Source organism: Barbus barbus, assembly GCF_936440315.1.
Source record: "Barbus barbus genome assembly, chromosome: 8".
Taxonomy (NCBI): Eukaryota; Metazoa; Chordata; class Actinopteri; order Cypriniformes; family Cyprinidae; genus Barbus; species Barbus barbus.
In genome coordinates this window covers 5,694,721-5,712,879 of record NC_136736.1, presented here as the reverse complement: position 1 = coordinate 5,712,879, position 18,159 = coordinate 5,694,721, and the positions used below count along the sequence as shown (strand labels likewise).

Sequence of the window (18,159 nt, the reverse complement as noted above, 5' to 3'; positions counted from 1 at the left end):
CATTTGAAATAGATCTTGGTCAGGGAAAAGGCCATATGGGAGTATTTTATAATGTTACTGTAATTTTGAATTTGCTGTGCTGCAAAGTGCACATGCTAAAAAGACGAGCTCGTGCAGGGCACACGTATGGCACTATAAGTCAGTTATGGTTAAGTTTGCCTATCTAGATCATTTTTATTCTACATAAAATCTTTGTTAAAATTGTTATTTGATTCATGTGCCTATAGCAGACATTAAAAAAGGCTGATTGTCAAGTTTGGCAATGAGGATACTGAAACACATTTCTCATATAAATAGCTTGTGATTCCATGAAGATTTATTATAAGCTAATAGATAGAACAACTTAGGTTTACTTGATTATTCATACATCATTTTTTAGAAAAATCATATAAAAATTTGAGTATGAAATATTACATTTCAGAAAACACCTGCAAATTAAGAAAACAACTTCGTCAATTTTACAACACACGCGCTGCAAATGCTCACAACACAACCAAATAAAGAAACACACTGCAAATACTCACAACACAACCAAACAAATGAAGTTGCAGCACGTTGAGCTCTCTCAGCCACTGAATATCAAATACTGTATGATACTCTTCCATTTCAAGAATTTAGAGTTATTTATTTAAATTTTTTTGCATTATTATTTTATATGCCAGGCTTTAAGAATATTTTCCCCTAAAATGTATATTGGTAGTTGCAACCTTCTGTATATCACAGCTGTATTAAATTACATTTCTGAATTCAAACCACTTTATTTATAGATAGTAACACATTGATCACAATTTAGGTAACCTAAAAAATGGCTAAATTTGCAACAGCATAATATAATGCTATATCTCTGTTTGACAGAAATGCTAATATGCTGTTCCCAATTGAACCAATGTTCTAATGTTCAATGAACTAGCATTAAATTATATGCACTAACCGATAGATCACAGGACTAACTAGAGCTGCACTATTTTAGATGTGTCCTCCCACCCACCCACACAACTAAATAAACATGTAGGCTATATGTAATCATGAATAGACAAAAACATGCAGAGACATCAACACGTCTGCATACAAATCACACACAAACACAAATCTTCTCTCGTCCCTCAAGGCTCAGATTTTCTGGACCGGTTACTGTGCTCCTGTTCTCACATCCCCTCTCTTCATAAAGCCATGAATCATCTCATATCTCCCTGTTGTGTGCTTCTGCAGATATACTTCATATGCAGACACACATTTACATCAAATTCATATTAAGTGCAACATGTTGCGGTGAGTCATTTGGCCAGAAATGAATGTCGAGTTGATGTGGAAATGAAACATTTTATCTGGATCATTTATGATGAGAAACAAACAGGCTTGAAATGTAATATCTCTCCTCTAGAGAAAGGCAAATTGGTTGAATTTGACTTTAACTGAGTGGAATAAGAAGGATGTGGGGACAGTTCAGTCCCATTATAATACAAAATTAAACAGGTTTCTTTTGTGCTGTTTCAAGTAAAAATTAGGTTCTAATCATTAATCTTGCCAGAGCAGGATAGTAACGGATTACATGCAATCTGGATACATAATCAGATTCCAAAAATTATTCCTTGGTAAGATTGGTAGATGGTCTTACTCAGTCAATATTAAAGATATCAAGGTTACATTTTCACAGAATGTTCTTTACCCTATGAAGGATGATTTTATGTAGAAAAAGAAAAAAAAGAAAGACTTTAGCTTGGTTTTCACAGCCAGGGTCAAATTTTCTTACTATTTGTGTTTTTATATCAATATGGTGTAATATTATCCTATTTAAATCAATGTGATACACAAGTTAGGTCAAGAGTAATCTAAAAGTAGTCTGATTATGTTACCTAAAATGTGTAATGTATTGGATTACGCAACTAGCTACAATTTTTGTCATGTAATTTGGAATCAGTAATGGACTACAATTTGTAAGTAATCTACCCAGCTCTGAATCTTGCATGCTGCATTTCTGGTGCAAAACAAGCGGTACAAACACACACATGTATAGGAACCTAACCTTCTGCCTGTTATCTTATAATGGTTACAATCGCCATGGTAACGGTTTATATGCTATCCCCCTGTTGTCATGGAGATCTTGTCTGACAGGATAATGGGTTCGACTGTCCTTTCTGCCTCTCGTTACAATTCATTACAAGAGTGCACGCATGCAAACACGTAATCAGGAAATTTGTCAGCAAATGGCCTCACTATTTACTCTATCAGTTTAATAGTGTGTGTGTTTTCTGATAAACACCTAAAAAAAGTGCTTTGATTCACCTCTAGCGTAATCTGTGTGCAAATAACCTCGCATTTTCTTTGTGCCTTCCTGTAATGATAAAGAAAGGAAAGTCATTAGAAGAGAAAACCCGGCTTATGTGCTCTCATGCTCTGTGTTATATCAATTACAAATCATTACATTTTCAAATAATTTGTGTCACCCTATGATTGTTGTTGCTGGCCCTGTGGTGCCCACGATGAATGCGCCGGAGTGCCTTGTCATTGGCACAGATAATTAAAGCCCCTTCAGCACGTCTTTATTTGACTATAATGGCTTTTTTTTGCTAATGAGGGGCACAATTATATCCGCACTGGCATAATCTTCATAATCAGATGCTCTGTTATGCATGAATCAGAAGAGCTTTGAAACAGAACAGAATCTCTAAAAATTACCTCCATCGCCGCAAACCTCCTACGCAACACTATTAAAGTAAAGTAAAGTAAAGTCGTGACGTATTGTCAAGTATGGTGACCCATACTCGAAATTGGTGCTCTGCGTTTAACCCATCCAAGTGCACACACACACAGCAGTGAGTAGTGAACAAATGCACACACACACACACACACCGTGAACACACACCCGGAGCAGTGGGCAGCCATGCTGCAGCGCCCGGGGAGCAATTGGGGGTTCGGTGCCTTGCTCAAGGGCACCTCAGTCGTGGTATTGAGGGTGGAGAGAGCGCTGGACATTCACTCCCCCCACCTACAATCCCTGCCGGCCGGGGACTCGAACTCCTATTAGGAGTTGGAGAGGAGTTCAGGAGAGGCTTACATAAAATAATGTTTCTGAAGGACATTCGGTCAGAGAAAGTGAGTCCATTAAACTTTTAACCTGGTGAACCGGGCCTAGTTGAACTTCCGGCACAGAGAAAATGGGTCAACGTAATAGCTCGGGCTTCTGAATTGCTCTCATAATTTATAACTTGGGTCATGCTGTACAGTACAATAATCATACACATAGTACAGTTTGTTTTTGCTTAAGTAAATGCTGAGTAATATGAATGAACATGATGTCCTAAGTGTAATTGCACATTGTTGTTGTTATGACTGTAATAATTAATTACACTATTGTGATGAGTAACATCACGAAGTAAAGTTTCACTATTTGCTTTCACCCATAAGAAGCTGATGAATGTGGCACTAGAGAAAGAAACTTTGGCCTATGAGCGCTGTCCTTCAGCACCCACATCGATTCAACGGTTATGAGAAATATCATAATCAGCATGTTCCACAGACACAAAAAGTAAAAATTACTCTATCGGTGCAGAATGATTAACTTTAGAATAGACAGAAAAAGAAAATGTCTTCTTTTCCAAAAAATTAAATAAAATCATGAGCTGGTAACTCTGATCGTGTAGAGCCCTTTAAAGCTGCACTGAAACTGCAAATTGGACCTTTAACCCGTTGGCCACCATTGAAGTCCACTATATGGAGAAAAATCCTGGAATGTTTTCCTCAAAAACCTTAATTTAATTTCTTTTCGACTGAATAAAGAAAAACGTGAACATGGATGACATGGGGGGTGAGACAGTTTTCAGGAAAGTTTTATTCTGGAAGTAAACTAATCCTTTAACTTGGCCCAACTAGTAGATCATCAAGATGGATCATCAACATGGAGTCAACTATTGTAGCTAACTTGGACCAGCTAAAATCCACATTCCAAAATATAGCGACTATAGTTCAAGTTTGATTTTTTTTGAGTAGTACAAATCCAATACATTATAACACATATACGCATTTGACTAACTCTTCTTTCCAAAGTATTTTTTCTCGGGAATCGAACCCATGACCAGTAGTGTGTTTAGGTACCACACAATTACATGATTTCTACCAAGGTGGCCCCATCCAAACACTAACTGCAAATTAGAAGTTGTGGCCTAATGGTTAGAGAGTCGGACTCGTAATCGAAAGGTTGCGGGTTCGAGTCCCCGGCCGGCAGGGATTGTAGGTGGGGGGAGTGAATGTACAGCGCTCTCTCCACCCTCAATACCACGACTGAGGTGCCCTTGAGCAAGGCACCGAACCCCCAATTGCTCCCCGGGCGCCGCAGCATGGCTGCCCACTGCTCCGGGTGTGTGTTCACGGTGTGTGTGTGTGTGTGTGTGTGCATTTGTTCACTACTCACTGCTGTGTGTGTGCACTTGGATGGGTTAAACGCAGAGCACCAATTTCGAGTATGGGTCACCATACTTGACAATACGTCACGACTTAACCCCCCACCCCCAAAACGCGCTTGCTTAGGGCCCCCAAAACTCTATACACGCTCCTGCCCACGACCTTGTCTCCATGCTCTACTGTTTGAACTACAGAAAGAGTAGAATAAAATCCAATAACAAAGTACTAACCTTTATGTGTGTTTGGAAGTCTTTGAAACCTGTTCTGCTGTCCCCTGTGCAGTGCTCTGATCCCGGACACACTGTTGCCCATGACTGCTGGTGCTGCTGCTGATAAACCAGGTGTTGCACTTCGAGCGTCAGGCTCTAATAACTCCCCTTATCGTGCCTCTCTTGATCTGTTGTTGCTGTTATGTCCGTGACAAGTCGGTTGTGAACCGACAACAGATCCACAAGTTTTTCTCTGCTCGATGAACTGTCATTGAAAACCATCAGCTGCCCAAACGCGCCCAAGCTGCAGGTGGGAAGACGCGCGTTTGCGCTTTGGGAAAACGCACAAAAAAGGCACTGAGGGAGGTTTGCAGTGAACTAAACCGGATAATTTAAGTAGGTCAGCTCAATTTGATTTGCTAACTTCTTCCCTCAGATATTTGTTTTGTTATCCTGCTCTGGTGAGTTTTTGATGCACGCCGTTATCGGGGATTTAACGCGCATCTGTCGCGCCTGCTTCTACTTTAGATTGGATCAAATATACCTACTGCCTCAACCATCAGCATAATGTATTCTCGAAAGTATATAATTCACTCACTTATGCAATTGGGCTACTACTGGATGCTTTCGTTTAAATAGGGAAGCCAACCGATCAAAACTTCAGTATATGCGCACTATTTGGAAATCAGACTTTAAAAGCTCAGGTGCAGACGCACGAACTGATGACAGTGTGTCACTTATTGGCGTCAGTGACTCAACATTGCTTCAGGAAAATACGAACATAACATACAAAGGCGATCCAGAACAGGGAACAGCCAAAACACGCCGTAGGCTAGTCACTCAAAATTACACATTTCACAGTCTTCTTATTTTAAGCTGTTTCAAGTATTGATGGACGTTAATATGGAATGTGTCTAAAATTAGAAACAAATGGTCAACAATAATTATTATTATTATCATAATCATCATCATAACAATAATAAAAAAGTAGTAGTAGAAGTACTAGTGTCCAGTACATGGGGCTTTATATGGTTAAACCAACCAACCAAATAAATATAACAAAATTATTTATTTTGCATATATTCCAAGCTTTGGTAATGTTATTGGAAATTATTGGTTACAGTCATGGCAATCGAATCAAATTTATGTAATATTTAATTTTCACACCTCTCGTTGCGTCATCTGATATAATTCAGCATGTCTAGGGACAGTGAAGTGTAACTACAAATGATTAATAACATATCCATATTATGTAATTAGGTTAGGTTGCTTATCTGAGTACATGTGCTGCAGATTTGGGATGACTCGCAGAGAGGATTTGTCCCAGGCAAAACTGACACGTGTGTCTTACTGAGAGCTTTCGAGGTAGAATAAAATGCCAGAAATGTCAATGTGAAGTATAGTTTTAGTCTGTGATAGACCACCGATCAAGTTTTATACTTTCAGTTTTGTGTGTGAAAAAGGAACACAGTACACACTGTTGAATGTTTTTTTTTTTTTGAGACAGTGGTTTTAATTATATGTAAAACATAGATAACATATATATTTTGAATCATACAATCAATGAAATCAATCATATCACTTTTTTTTTTTTTTTTTTTTTTTTTAATGTATAGTGCTATTATATAGGCTATAAGTTTGTTACCAGCCCTAACTAGCTTGGTCAAGATGACCATAAATGTTCAGCAAAGTGTGCCTAAAAAAAAAACACGTTTCAGTTTAAAATACATGGTTCATATAAGCTCATTAAAGTTCGATGACTAATGACTATATTCCATCAGAACAGTTTTAAAAAGTGCCCACCTTTACCCTACAGCCAGTAGGCTATTACAACATATCATTACTAATAACGGTGCATTCAATAATAATTTTACAAAGTTTTAAGTAGGTGATTTCTATTCTGTTAGATGTTGAAGCGTGATGATCCACTATTTTTATGTCAGATAAATTAAAACACTTCCAGAATGACAGTGTCCTTGTGCAATTATTAATGACAATTTTTAAAGGGCAGTTGGTACTAATTTGTCCCGCATTTGCTGAACTCTATGTTATGCATATGTTTAATGAAACTCGGTGATAATGACAGCTGATAAGTATTTTTCACTGCTTTTATTACAAGGCGTTGCACTGTGTAAAGCTGCCACCTAGTGTAAAGAACAACACAAACAAAGCCTGATGCACGCACTAAAAACTTTCCTAATTTCAAAGTGTCTTCTCTCTTGTATAATATTCTCTCCATAATATTTGGGAGCGCTATGTCCCGTTGCAATCATTTTGTGACAATAGTGCACAAAGTGTTCAGCGGGTTGCCAGGCAACGAGGACGTGTATCCCTGGTGACAAAAACAGTGTAGTGAGTGTTGTTAAAATATGTGTTACAGTTCACTAAATACAAAACAACAACATCTTGCTGAGGTTTAGAGTGGAACGACAAACGACTACAATGGAGGTATGTTAATCTGTGGAGTGACTTAACCACTGCTAGATCTTAGAATAAGATAACACCGCTAAAATGTAGTGTTTGAGATGCTAAGGACTAAATTAGTTATTAGCATTTCAAACACTACATTTTGCTGTGGTCCCAGTGAAATATTTTCAATATGTATTACATTACACTATATCCTGAAGCATTTCAGTATTTCGAGTTGTTACAGTAAAGTGAAAAGTAGGCTACAATCTTTGCTAAATGAAACAGCTGAAATATACGCTAAATATAATAGTATTTTATATGCTAAAAGATAAAATACAAACAAATACAAAACTGTTCAGTTTTATGGAACCTCGGTTTATAAGCCTTTTCCAGTTTTTTTATTTTTTTATTTTTTAGAAGTAGGCTACATTTTGTAGGATTGTCAACATTGTTGTAAATATTAGCAACTTAGTTTATGGTTTCTAAATACAGGTAGTGGGACAGATACTTGTAATTCAATTTGAAACAACACAATGGAAAATTATCAGAAAGTGTCCCAAGCACTGTACTCATTATTAGCCATTTACCCTTTTAATAACACAAGGATAAAAGCATTTATCCATTTATACAACAGAGATTGAAAGTAACAGTTCTTCTACTTTTTTTCCCTCTCCAGTTATTGCTTTTCTGCCAAAAAATGCCTTGGGCTTTTTCACCCCGTCAATCTTTTGTTTTAATTGCTGGGAGATCTGAAATAATGATTTCAAGGAATGATTGACAGCAATCGATAAACTGTATATTTAGATGGATTAGACAAAGCTTCAGTGAATGATCCCTTTAATATTTTTCTGTGATGAATAACATGTTCTGTATAAAAGGCAGCCTGCTGCCTTCTCTTTGTTCTTTGTGTTTGATCATAATATTTCAGTATGCTATCAGCAGTGCTACTGTAGATATGCACACTGTTACAAACTCTCTTCAACTCTTTCACACTTTCTTCAACATTTACATTGTCAGCATAGGTCCTAATTCATCAGGCAACATCTTATAATATCACTTACTATACATTTTCTGATTTTCAGACTGAGGACAGCACCTTTGAAACCTTGGAAAAAGACATCCAGGAGGTATTAAATGAGTTATTAGGAGACGAAAAATTCGAGAAGTTTCGTGTGGAATATGAGAAGGTCGCCAAAGCTCTACAGAAGTCCCACGAGAATGAAAAGAGACTGATGTCCAAATGCAGAGAGCTGAATGCAGAGATAATGTCCAACACTGTCAAAGTATCTACAGCCATGAAACTAGCTGATGAAGATCAAGCCACAATCACCTCCCTTAAAATGGTACATTAGCCTGAAATTACTGCACTCTATAATGGATGTTGTGCTCATTGTGTCTTCAGAAGTAAACACGATGACATCTGCACGATGTCCTTATTTGCCCTAGCAAATGGTCTGTTTATTTTACTGTTGACTAGGAAATTGACAAGGCCTGGAAAATGGTTGAAGCTTCACATGCAAAGGAGTTGCAGTCAAAAGAAACAATCCAGAAACTAAAGGAGGAAATAACTGGTCTCAACAAGCTCATTGAAAAAGGAGCTGGAGTCTCTGAGGGCCAAGAATACAGGTGAACAATATACAACTTTATGTTCAGCCTATTCTCAGTTTTTCTTTTGATTCTGGTAGAATAGAGGCAGTTACACGCTTTCATCTTACAGATAGGTTTTCTTTTTGTAAAATGTATTTTTATTCATAACTGTGTGCTATGGTATATGCTACGCGATGGCCTTCAGAGGACCTTTTTGAGGTGTTCTGGTGAGGATGAAGAACAAAGCTTGTTCACAAACCTTTTTGAATGTGTCTAGCGTTGGCGATCTGTTAAAGATCAAAGAAGAACTGACCAAGCAGAGAGACAAGCTTCTGTCAGAGGTCGTGGCTCTCCGGGAGAACCTCACTAAAGCCGCTGATGCTCAGCAGGAGATAGAGGCTGAGAAGAACAAAGCGATGGACACGATTGCTCAGGTATAACATAAAAAACAATGTGTATGACACCACTGGGTCTTGTGATCATTTTATGTGCGTACATATGCAAGTGCAAAAACATGAATTCAAAAATAGAATTCGCTCATTTTATAACAGGCATCAATATCAGCAGCGCTTAACTCCAATTTTGAAAACGTTTTAGGATAAATAAAAGCATTTTTGTCTCAAATGTCCATCTGTGTCAGCAAATCAATATTTGAAATATGGTGTGGGGTTTGTTACTTTTCATACGTATTAGAATTTCTAGCAGTTCTTGTCTCGTATCTTTGTATGTTGTGAGAAACGGAACATAAACCTTGTGAATGTGGCACTTAAACTTGTACATTTGGATGGATTTCATTCCTTTGTCACCTCCCTGGCAAAATAAACTAGCTTAAAGTGTTTACTGAGAATAGCACAGTAAGAAAATCAATAAGTGGTCTGACAAAGCACTTTAAACTTTGAATGTATTCCATTTAGAAGTGTCTCCAAAAGTTAAAGCGGTGAAAAGGTTGAAAGTAATGGTCATTTGCAGACACTGGCTGCTGCTAGTTAGACAGACAGACAGATGGATACTGTAGATATATAGATAGATAGTAGGGACAATTTATGCCATTTGGAACAAAACTGTCTCTCTCTCACACAGCTCCAGCAGGACATCCAGGTGCGTCAGAATGAGATTCATCGGGAAACCAGGAGGAAGGAGAAGTTGGAAAAAGAAGTGAAGCAGCTTCAAACTGACCTGGAGTCCAAACAATCTGACATTAAATCACTGACTCAGCAGAGTCAGCGTCTGCAGGAAGATCAGCAGAAACTGGAACAACAGCTTCAGGAACACAAAGTAAGAAACTCTGCTCTAGAGTCAGTGGATGGAGGAGTGATATGAAGTATCATGAAATTGAATGGTACGGCATCTTAGTTATTTTAACTGCCATAACCCTAATAGAAAACAACTTAATGTAAAAGCTACAAAAGTTGCAAAAGTATCGGTATTTTTCAACTTTAAGAACAGCATTTCCATTTGAGAATCTCTCTAGAGGGTGGGTTTGTCAAATTTAGCTAATATCTGAAGACATTTTTTCAACTATTTTGTCATACAGAATAGCTAGGTTGGGAACAAACGTATACACATGAACTTTTGAAAGTAATTTGTATTCTTTCTGACAGATTATAAATGAGAAAAGCAGTAAAGAAATGGAACAACTCCAACATCGAAACACTAAACTCCAGCAAGATTATGAACACAACGGCATGAGCCTAGAGCAACTCTCCCAACAGAACCAACAGCGCGCATTGGACCTGAAGGTACACACACACACACACACACACACACCAGGGATGTGATTTTTCTGTATAAATACGGATTTCCGTATTTTCCAACCTCTGAGGTATGACCCATGTGATTTGCGGAGATCCAAGGTTTTTTGTTTTTGGGTGGGGGTTACTGCATGATAATTGAAATCACGCAAATGGCCTTAAGCTATTACCTAAAATAAACTGTGAAAAGATTTTCTAAAACATCTTAGACTGAATGGTCTGCGAGCGCTGCACGAGCCCGCGGTGCCATCTGCAGGACAGTTAAAAGCGTTCAAATAATTCAAAGCACCAAACGCGAGTAGAATTAGCGCTGAAACGTGTTACTCGACCCAGTGACTTTTCATGAATGGCGGTGAGAATTTGAGATTGCTCAGTGCTGTCATAAAATTTGCAACGGTTGTGATGTAATTATATAATAGGCTGTTGTCTGATGTGCTACATGTCTGCTGTTACAGTACTGTTTTTAGTTCCGATTCACTGTTAGTGCTAGCTTTTGGTTTGAGCCGCTTTAATTTGCATTTGGGAACGCACCATTCATCATTAGAAACGTTTAGTTTCAGTGTCACATAATCCTTCAGAAATCATTCTAATATGCTGATTTGCTGCTCAAGAAACATTTCTGATTATTATCAATGTTAAAAAGTTTTGCTGCTTAATATTTTTGTGTAAACGATACCACTCAAACATTTATATAAGATTTAAAAAAGAGAGAAATTAATAATTTTATTCATCATGCATGAACGTGATAAAAAGTGAGTGAAAACGATTTATATTTAATAAATGCATTAACAAATTTAATTCATATACATATGCAAATAAATGCTGTTCGCAAAAAATCCTGAAAAATAAAGTTTATAACCATTTCCACACAAAATATGAAGCAGCAAAATTGTTTTCAGCATTGATAATAATGAGAAATGTTTCTTGAGAGTCAAATAAATTGTAATGATTTCTAAAAGTGACATGTGATAGCAACTGGAGTAATGATGAAGAAAATTCTGCTTTGCATCACAGGAATAACATTACATTTTATAATATATTAAAATTGTAATAATATTTTACATTATTGCTGTATTTTATTTTTTTTACTTTATTTTGATCAAATAAATTCAGCCTTGATGAGCAGAAGATATTTATTTCAAAATCATTAATAATTGTAATGTTTCCAAACTTTTGGAAGGTACTTTAATAATAATAACAATTCTCTATACTTTATTATAATATATTATATTGTTATGATTATTGATTATTATTTTACAGGACAACAGTATGTATTATTACAATATCAATATATTTGTGCTAAAATGTATATTTTTAATAATAAGTGTTGGGGGCGTGGCTTGGGGGTGTGCCCTGGGGGCGTGGTCAGATTTTCTTTCTTTTTTGTCTCTAGCCGATCACATGCCACACACACACACACACACACACACACACACACACAGGTATGTTTTTGTGAATTGTGGGGACATTCCATAGGCGTAATGTTTTTTATACTGTAAAAACCATATTTTCTATTGCCCTACACCAACCCTACACCTTACAGGAAACTTTATGCATTTTTAATTTCTCAAAAAAACTCATTCTGTATGATTTATAAGCCTTTTGAAATATGGGCACATGGGGAAATGTCCTCATAAGTCACCTTCTCCTTGTAATACCTATGTCATACCCATGTCATTATACAAATTTGTGTCCTCACGTCACAAAAACACACACATCTTTAATTAGTTAACTACATAAGGGCATACTATGGACTAATCATAAGAACTATATACTAACCTCTAAACATGTTTATACACTTTTCATTTTTTACAACTATTTATATATATTTTAAGTAATTTATTTATTAATTGATTTGTTTTCCAAATGAAGATGCCCCAAAACGGGATTTTGCAATTTTAGGTTTTTATTACAGCATTATTTAGAATTTATTCATCTATTTTTCCTATCATTGATTGGGTCTAGATATTGTAGGCCATTTTTAATTTTAATTACATATACTTTTGTATATGTTTTGCATTTTACAATTGAGGTCAGAATTTCCCCGAAAGGAGATTTTAACTACTGAGCTAAAGTCTGGGGACAATTTTATCCCTACAGTATCCTTATAGTACTTCACCACATTCCTAGACTAGAATGTACAAACCTCTACTCCACAGTACTTGGCAATCAATACTAGACATTAAAATGTAGGTGCACACACACAAACCTACAGATTTATGGAGCTGCCCTCTTTAAATCTGACAAAATTGTCTCGCTCTTATATAATTAGAGCTCTAGAGGACGAAGGTTTCCGTTCCTCTTCCTCTCCCGTCAGACTAGTGATGGATATTTCCTGCTCGAAACTTCCGTCAGGCTTCCAACTGAGTCACTGTGGGGGTTAATATAGCAAATGTTACATTTAATGAAATGCCCTGTATTCTCTTTGTTCTGGCATGTATTGTAGTGGCTTGAGTCTGATGGGAGATCATTGGGATGAAAGCACCTCTCTGCAGGATATACTGAAGCTGTATAGTTAAGCATTCTGTTTAATATGGGCATGTCTTTTGTATTGTAGTATTATTGACCAATAAGGCAACAAAAAAGACAAATTTTGTTTCACACAGACTGACAGAACACGGGAGGCTTTCTTTCTATCTTCATTATCTACAGCACTCTTGAAAGAGGGGCAAAGTCAACCTGCACAACACTTCTGCAAACTAGATTCCCATTTCTAATTTACTGCACCCTGTTTGTAGTGTTGGCACTCCCAGCTCGCCCTGTGAGTCAGTGTGATGAATGAGTAATGATCGCAAACCTCATGTTGGCCACAAGAGGGCACAGTTTCAGCATCCTAGAGCACTCTTGCTCCTAATACATGTACATGTGTTCAGCTTATACTCTGCAATTTTCATCTTGTGTATCTATTGGTATTTATATTAGTCAATTAGTCAGTTATTCAATTCACAGTGATGATATAAGCACGTAATCCACACAATACACACTTCAAGTCCACAGAGTACACTACCATTCAATATTTAAGGTCAGTATTTTTATTTATTTTTAAATAAATTAATACTTCTTTTTTTCCCAACATGGATTTGTTAAATTGATCAAATTATTCAAAAGTGTAGTAAAGAGTTTTCTGTGACACTAAAGATTGGAGTAATGGCTGCTTGAAAATTTTGCTTTGTTTCACAGGAATAAATTACATTTTAAAATTGAAAGTGTTATAAATGACATATAATAAATAGAAAAGGCTATTTTAAATATTACTGTTTTTACTGTATTTTTGACCAAATAAATGCAGCCGAGCAGAGACTTTAAAAAACATTAAACATATTACCGACCCTAAACTTTTGAATGGTACTGTATATATTTGATTTATGACTTTGTACAGGTCTTCTGAATAAACCTAGTTGTTTTTAAACTAGTAATGACTAGTTTGGGCTTCACATGTACACATACAGACATACACTAATAGCTCATCTCCTGTGTGGTTCAGATGAAAGAGGAGGAAGTAATCCAGCTGAAACAGGAGATCACTAAACTTATCAAAATGAGAGAAGGGGTGCAGAGGAGACTCAGACAGATGGAGGAACAGAAAGTGGAGGTGGAGAACCAGAGAGAAACACTCAAGAATCAGATCACTGGACTGGAGAGAGGCAAGAACACACACATACACTCGCACACACACTTACCCACAGTTGAATTCTACAGCATAAATGTATTATTTAAATCTGTATGAATATGAAATGCCACTATAGTAAAATTAATCCCCACATTCATATAGCATAACTATACATTTAATTGAATTTTTTGCAATTCCACAGCTCTATTCAGATCTTTACCACTGTACTGGTACTGTACTGTCCAGCCTACATTATTTCTTTCCATGCAGGTTCTAATTTATTTAAAGGAGTCATATCGTGGACAGCAGAACTTGTGATGTTTTTTGTTTTTATATAGCCTAGCTAAGAAATAAGACATTCTGAAATCACATTGGTCATAACTGTCATGAATCTGGTCCATGCATTTCCGGTTAATCACCACCAGAGGTCACCCACTCACAGCATGGACTCTTGCATTTCACTACAATCCCCATCATTCATTGTACTGACGACACATACAGCTGTTTTCACTGATTACACAGCTGATCACACTAATCACTCAGGCTTTATAAACCATGGACTTCCTCTTGCTAGATGCCGAGTATTGTTTGCGTATATCCTAGAGATAGCTACTCTGCGGAGCACTCTCAGTGATTATTGCCTTGCCTTGCCTTGCCATGCCATGCCATGCCTTGCCTTGCCTTTCGATATCTGCCCGTGTTTCCTGGATTAACCCTTTGCTTTACCGTTCGGACTCTGTTTGCACCTCGTTTGGATTATTGCTTGTGTACCTGGATTATCTCTCTGCCTTGCCCTATTGGATATTGTTCACCGATCGTCGACCCACGCTTGCCCTTGGATCTCTCTTGTGTCTTGCCCGTGCCATATCTGTTTGCCTGTGTCTTGACCATGTTTGTAAATAAAAGTTTGCACATGGATCCGCATGTCTCATGTCTTGTTCGCCCCGTTACAATAACGTTTCTCTAAGAAATGTTTCTTGAGCCGCAAATCAGCATATTAGAATGAAGGATCATGTGACACTGAAGACTGACGGTTGAAAATACGGCTTTTTCATGGAATAATTAAAATATTAAAATAGAAAAGTTATTTTAAATTGTATTAATATTGCACAATATTTCTCTTTTGCTGCTTGTTTCATCAAATATAATACTAGTATATTTGGGCAGCTTTGATTGGGGTGACAACCTGCACAAAGAGAGGTTGCAAAGTGGACAATTTATTATAATAACATTATCAAGAAGACTTGAGTTAAGACTTTTCTTTTCCACATCTGTTCAAAAGCCATCATCTTCCTTTCTTTGTTCTATTTCTTTTTTTTCTAAACGGAGGGAATACGTTTTGAAGGAACATAGAGCTGGGAGTAATTACATTCAAACAACGAATACATCTAATTTAAAACAAATTTTTCGATTGACCTCTTTACTCTCTACATGTCTGATTAAAATTTCCACTGGCACATACTGTCCTGTTCGTCTCCTGTTGTTCCCTGCTGATTTGAAAATCTAGATAGCAGGTTTTTGGTAAGATAAATTATAATTTTGTTGTCTCTCTCATTGTCTCAGATTGTGTTTATTTATTTATTTTTTTAAACGCTGACTTCTCACATTCATTGGCTCTCTCTCTCTTTCTGACTCTACTAATTTTAATCATTGCCTAGTAGGGATCTGAACGTTTCTGGAGGTAACAGTGGAGCGTGGAGACGTTGGAGAACAGGGATAGGAACACTGGAGCAACTGGTAAGTAGACAAAAGGTAAAATGGGTCAGGTTGGTCAACATGGAAAGTTTGAGACCAGACAGTGAGTGAACAGGAGGAGTGCAGGGATATAGTGCTGACGGGGCTCCTGACGCCCTATTACGGCAACGGGGTTGGCCACGGCCTCTGGGTGCGGGACGGTCAGGGTGGTTCTGGTGAAACTCAGCCTGGAGAGAGGGATCCAGCACATCGTCCCGGGCCACCCAGGATCTTTCCTCCGGCCCGTATCCCTCCCAGTCAATAAGATATTCCAGGCAACCACCCCGTCGCCGAGAGTCCAAGATGTCCTGCACCCTATAGACTAGGGGCTCCTCGATGATCTTTTTGGAGGAGGTACTGCAGGCTCGTCGGGTTCTGTGACAGAGGGAGAGAGGACATGGAATGCTGGATGGATACGATACCGTGCAGGGAGTTGGAGATGGAAGGTGACCTCATTTATCTGCCTCTCGATGGAAAAGGGACCGATATAGCGGGGACTTATCTCCAGGATGATAGACGGGGGTGGCAGATCGACAGGCATCTGCATAGGTCTTTTGTCTCTGCACTGCCTGCTGGAGTTGGACATGAACTGAGTCCCAAACTCTCTCGCTCGCTCGGAACCAGTGGTCGACAGCTGGAACGTCGGAGGGCTCTTCTGTCCAGGGAAACAGAGGGGGTTGGTAGCAGAGTATGCACTGGAAAAGGGTGAGGCCGGTGGGTGTCCAGAAGGGAAGTCCTCGAGGAGGTGGGCACATAGGTTTTGCCCTCTTGGCCTCTCAGCGGAGCAGGTTCGGTGATGGAGGCGATGCGGATCTGTTCATCCAGGGCCCACCGGATGGGGCTCACAAGGACGGCTAGAAGGAGTATGGGTTCAGGTGTGGAGGGTTCATCGGGGGCATGGATACGTGAGAGGGAATCTGCCTTGACATTCTTATCTCCAGGTCGATACGTGATGGAAAACTGGAACCGGGTGAAGAAGAGGTCCCAGCGAGCCTGCCGGGGGTTTAACCTCTTAGCACTTCAGAGATATTCCAGGTTTTTGTAATCAGTGATAACCGTAAAGGGGTGTTGAGCTCCCTCCAGCCAGTGTCTCCATTCCTCCAGCGCCAGTTTAATGACGAGCAGCTCCCAAATTCCAATATCGTAGTTCCGGTCCGCTGGGGAAAGCTTCCTGGAGAAGTAAGCGCAAGGGTGGAGTTGGGGAGGCTCTCCGTGGTATTGAGACAGCACTGCTCCCACGCCGGTGGTGGAGGCATCCACTTCCACTATGAATGGGAGTTGGGGTTCAGGATGTGAGGGGATGGGAGCAGTACAGAAGGCCTCCTGGACTGGAGCTGGACTGGAAGTGAGGGGGGCTGAGAGGAGACTGAAGTTCAGAATGAACCTCCGGTAGAAATTTGCGAAGCCGAGGAATCGTTGAAGTTCCTTTACTGACTGAGGCTGGGGCCAGTCCCGGATGGCTTGGACCTTCCCCTGGTCCATCTGGATCCCATCTGCAATGAGGATGTAGACGAGGAACTGTGCCGTGGCGCGGTGGAACTCACACTTCGAGCTTCAGGTAGAGGTGGTGCTTCCTGAGTTGGCGTAGGACCTGCGTCACATGATGGCAATGTTCGGCCAGGTTCCGGGAATAGATCAGGATATCGTCTATGTACATGATGACAAACCGGTGGAGGAACTCCCGGAACACCTCGTTCATAAACCCCTGGAGGACGGACGGAGAGTTGGAAAGGCCATACGGAATGACCCGATATTCATAGTGGCCTGAGGGGGTAATGAACGCCGTCTTCCACTCGTCACCTTCCTGGATGCAAATGAGGTTATAGGCGCTCCGCAGGTCCAGCTTTGAGAAGATGCGGGCCCCACGGAGTTCCTCGAGGGTGGCCGGGACCAGGGGTAGAGGATAAGGGAGCTTGACAGTGTGATCATTGAGGGTCCGGTAGTCGATGCAGGGCAGCAAGCCTCCATCCTTCTTGCCCACGAAGAAGAAGCTTGAGGCCGCCGGAGAGGTGGAAGGGCGAATGAACGGTTGTTGGAGAGCCTCCTTGATGTAATCCTCCATTGCCTTGGGCTCCGGGATGTATAGGGGGTATACTCAACCCTTGGGGAGTATAGCTCCAGGCAGCAGGTCGATGGCCTGTTTGCTGAACACATACTGGAACGGCAGGTAGTCAGATGGGATTGTCGGAACCTCACAAGGGGCACAGGGACATTGGAGAGACAGTTTTGGATGCAGGTTTTACTCCATCGGAGGATCTCGCTGGTATCCCATCTGACTTCGGGGGAATGTTGAGATAGCCAGGGGCGTCCCAGGATGATATCGACGGTGGGTCCCTCCAGTACCAGAAAGGAAATCCTCTCCTGATAAAGACAGCCTACTTGCAGAGTGATCGGCGGAGACCGGAACTTGATGTGCCCACGCCCGAGCGGTTTTCCCTGCATGATCTCGATCTTCAGCTCG

The 18,159-nt window shown here is 39.5% G+C and overlaps 1 protein-coding gene across 2 annotated transcripts in view; it reads left to right on the top strand.

Annotated features, from left to right (window-relative positions):
* Nucleotides 1-6,822: 6,822 nt before the first annotated feature.
* The window catches only part of LOC306873648 (cilia- and flagella-associated protein 58-like), a 113,082-nt gene continuing 101,745 nt past the window's right edge, over nucleotides 6,823-18,159 (top strand). For both annotated transcript variants that reach the window (XR_013784515.1, XM_079423091.1), the window contains exons 1-7: nucleotides 6,823-7,055; nucleotides 8,099-8,359; nucleotides 8,494-8,642; nucleotides 8,881-9,037; nucleotides 9,684-9,878; nucleotides 10,205-10,342; nucleotides 13,839-13,998. Coding sequence is in view for 1 of the 2 variants with exons in the window: in XM_079423091.1 (XP_079279217.1) it covers nucleotides 7,050-7,055; nucleotides 8,099-8,359; nucleotides 8,494-8,642; nucleotides 8,881-9,037; nucleotides 9,684-9,878; nucleotides 10,205-10,342; nucleotides 13,839-13,998 (1,066 nt within the window). In the remaining variant the exon portion in view is untranslated. The remainder of the gene's footprint in view (nucleotides 7,056-8,098; nucleotides 8,360-8,493; nucleotides 8,643-8,880; nucleotides 9,038-9,683; nucleotides 9,879-10,204; nucleotides 10,343-13,838; nucleotides 13,999-18,159) is intronic.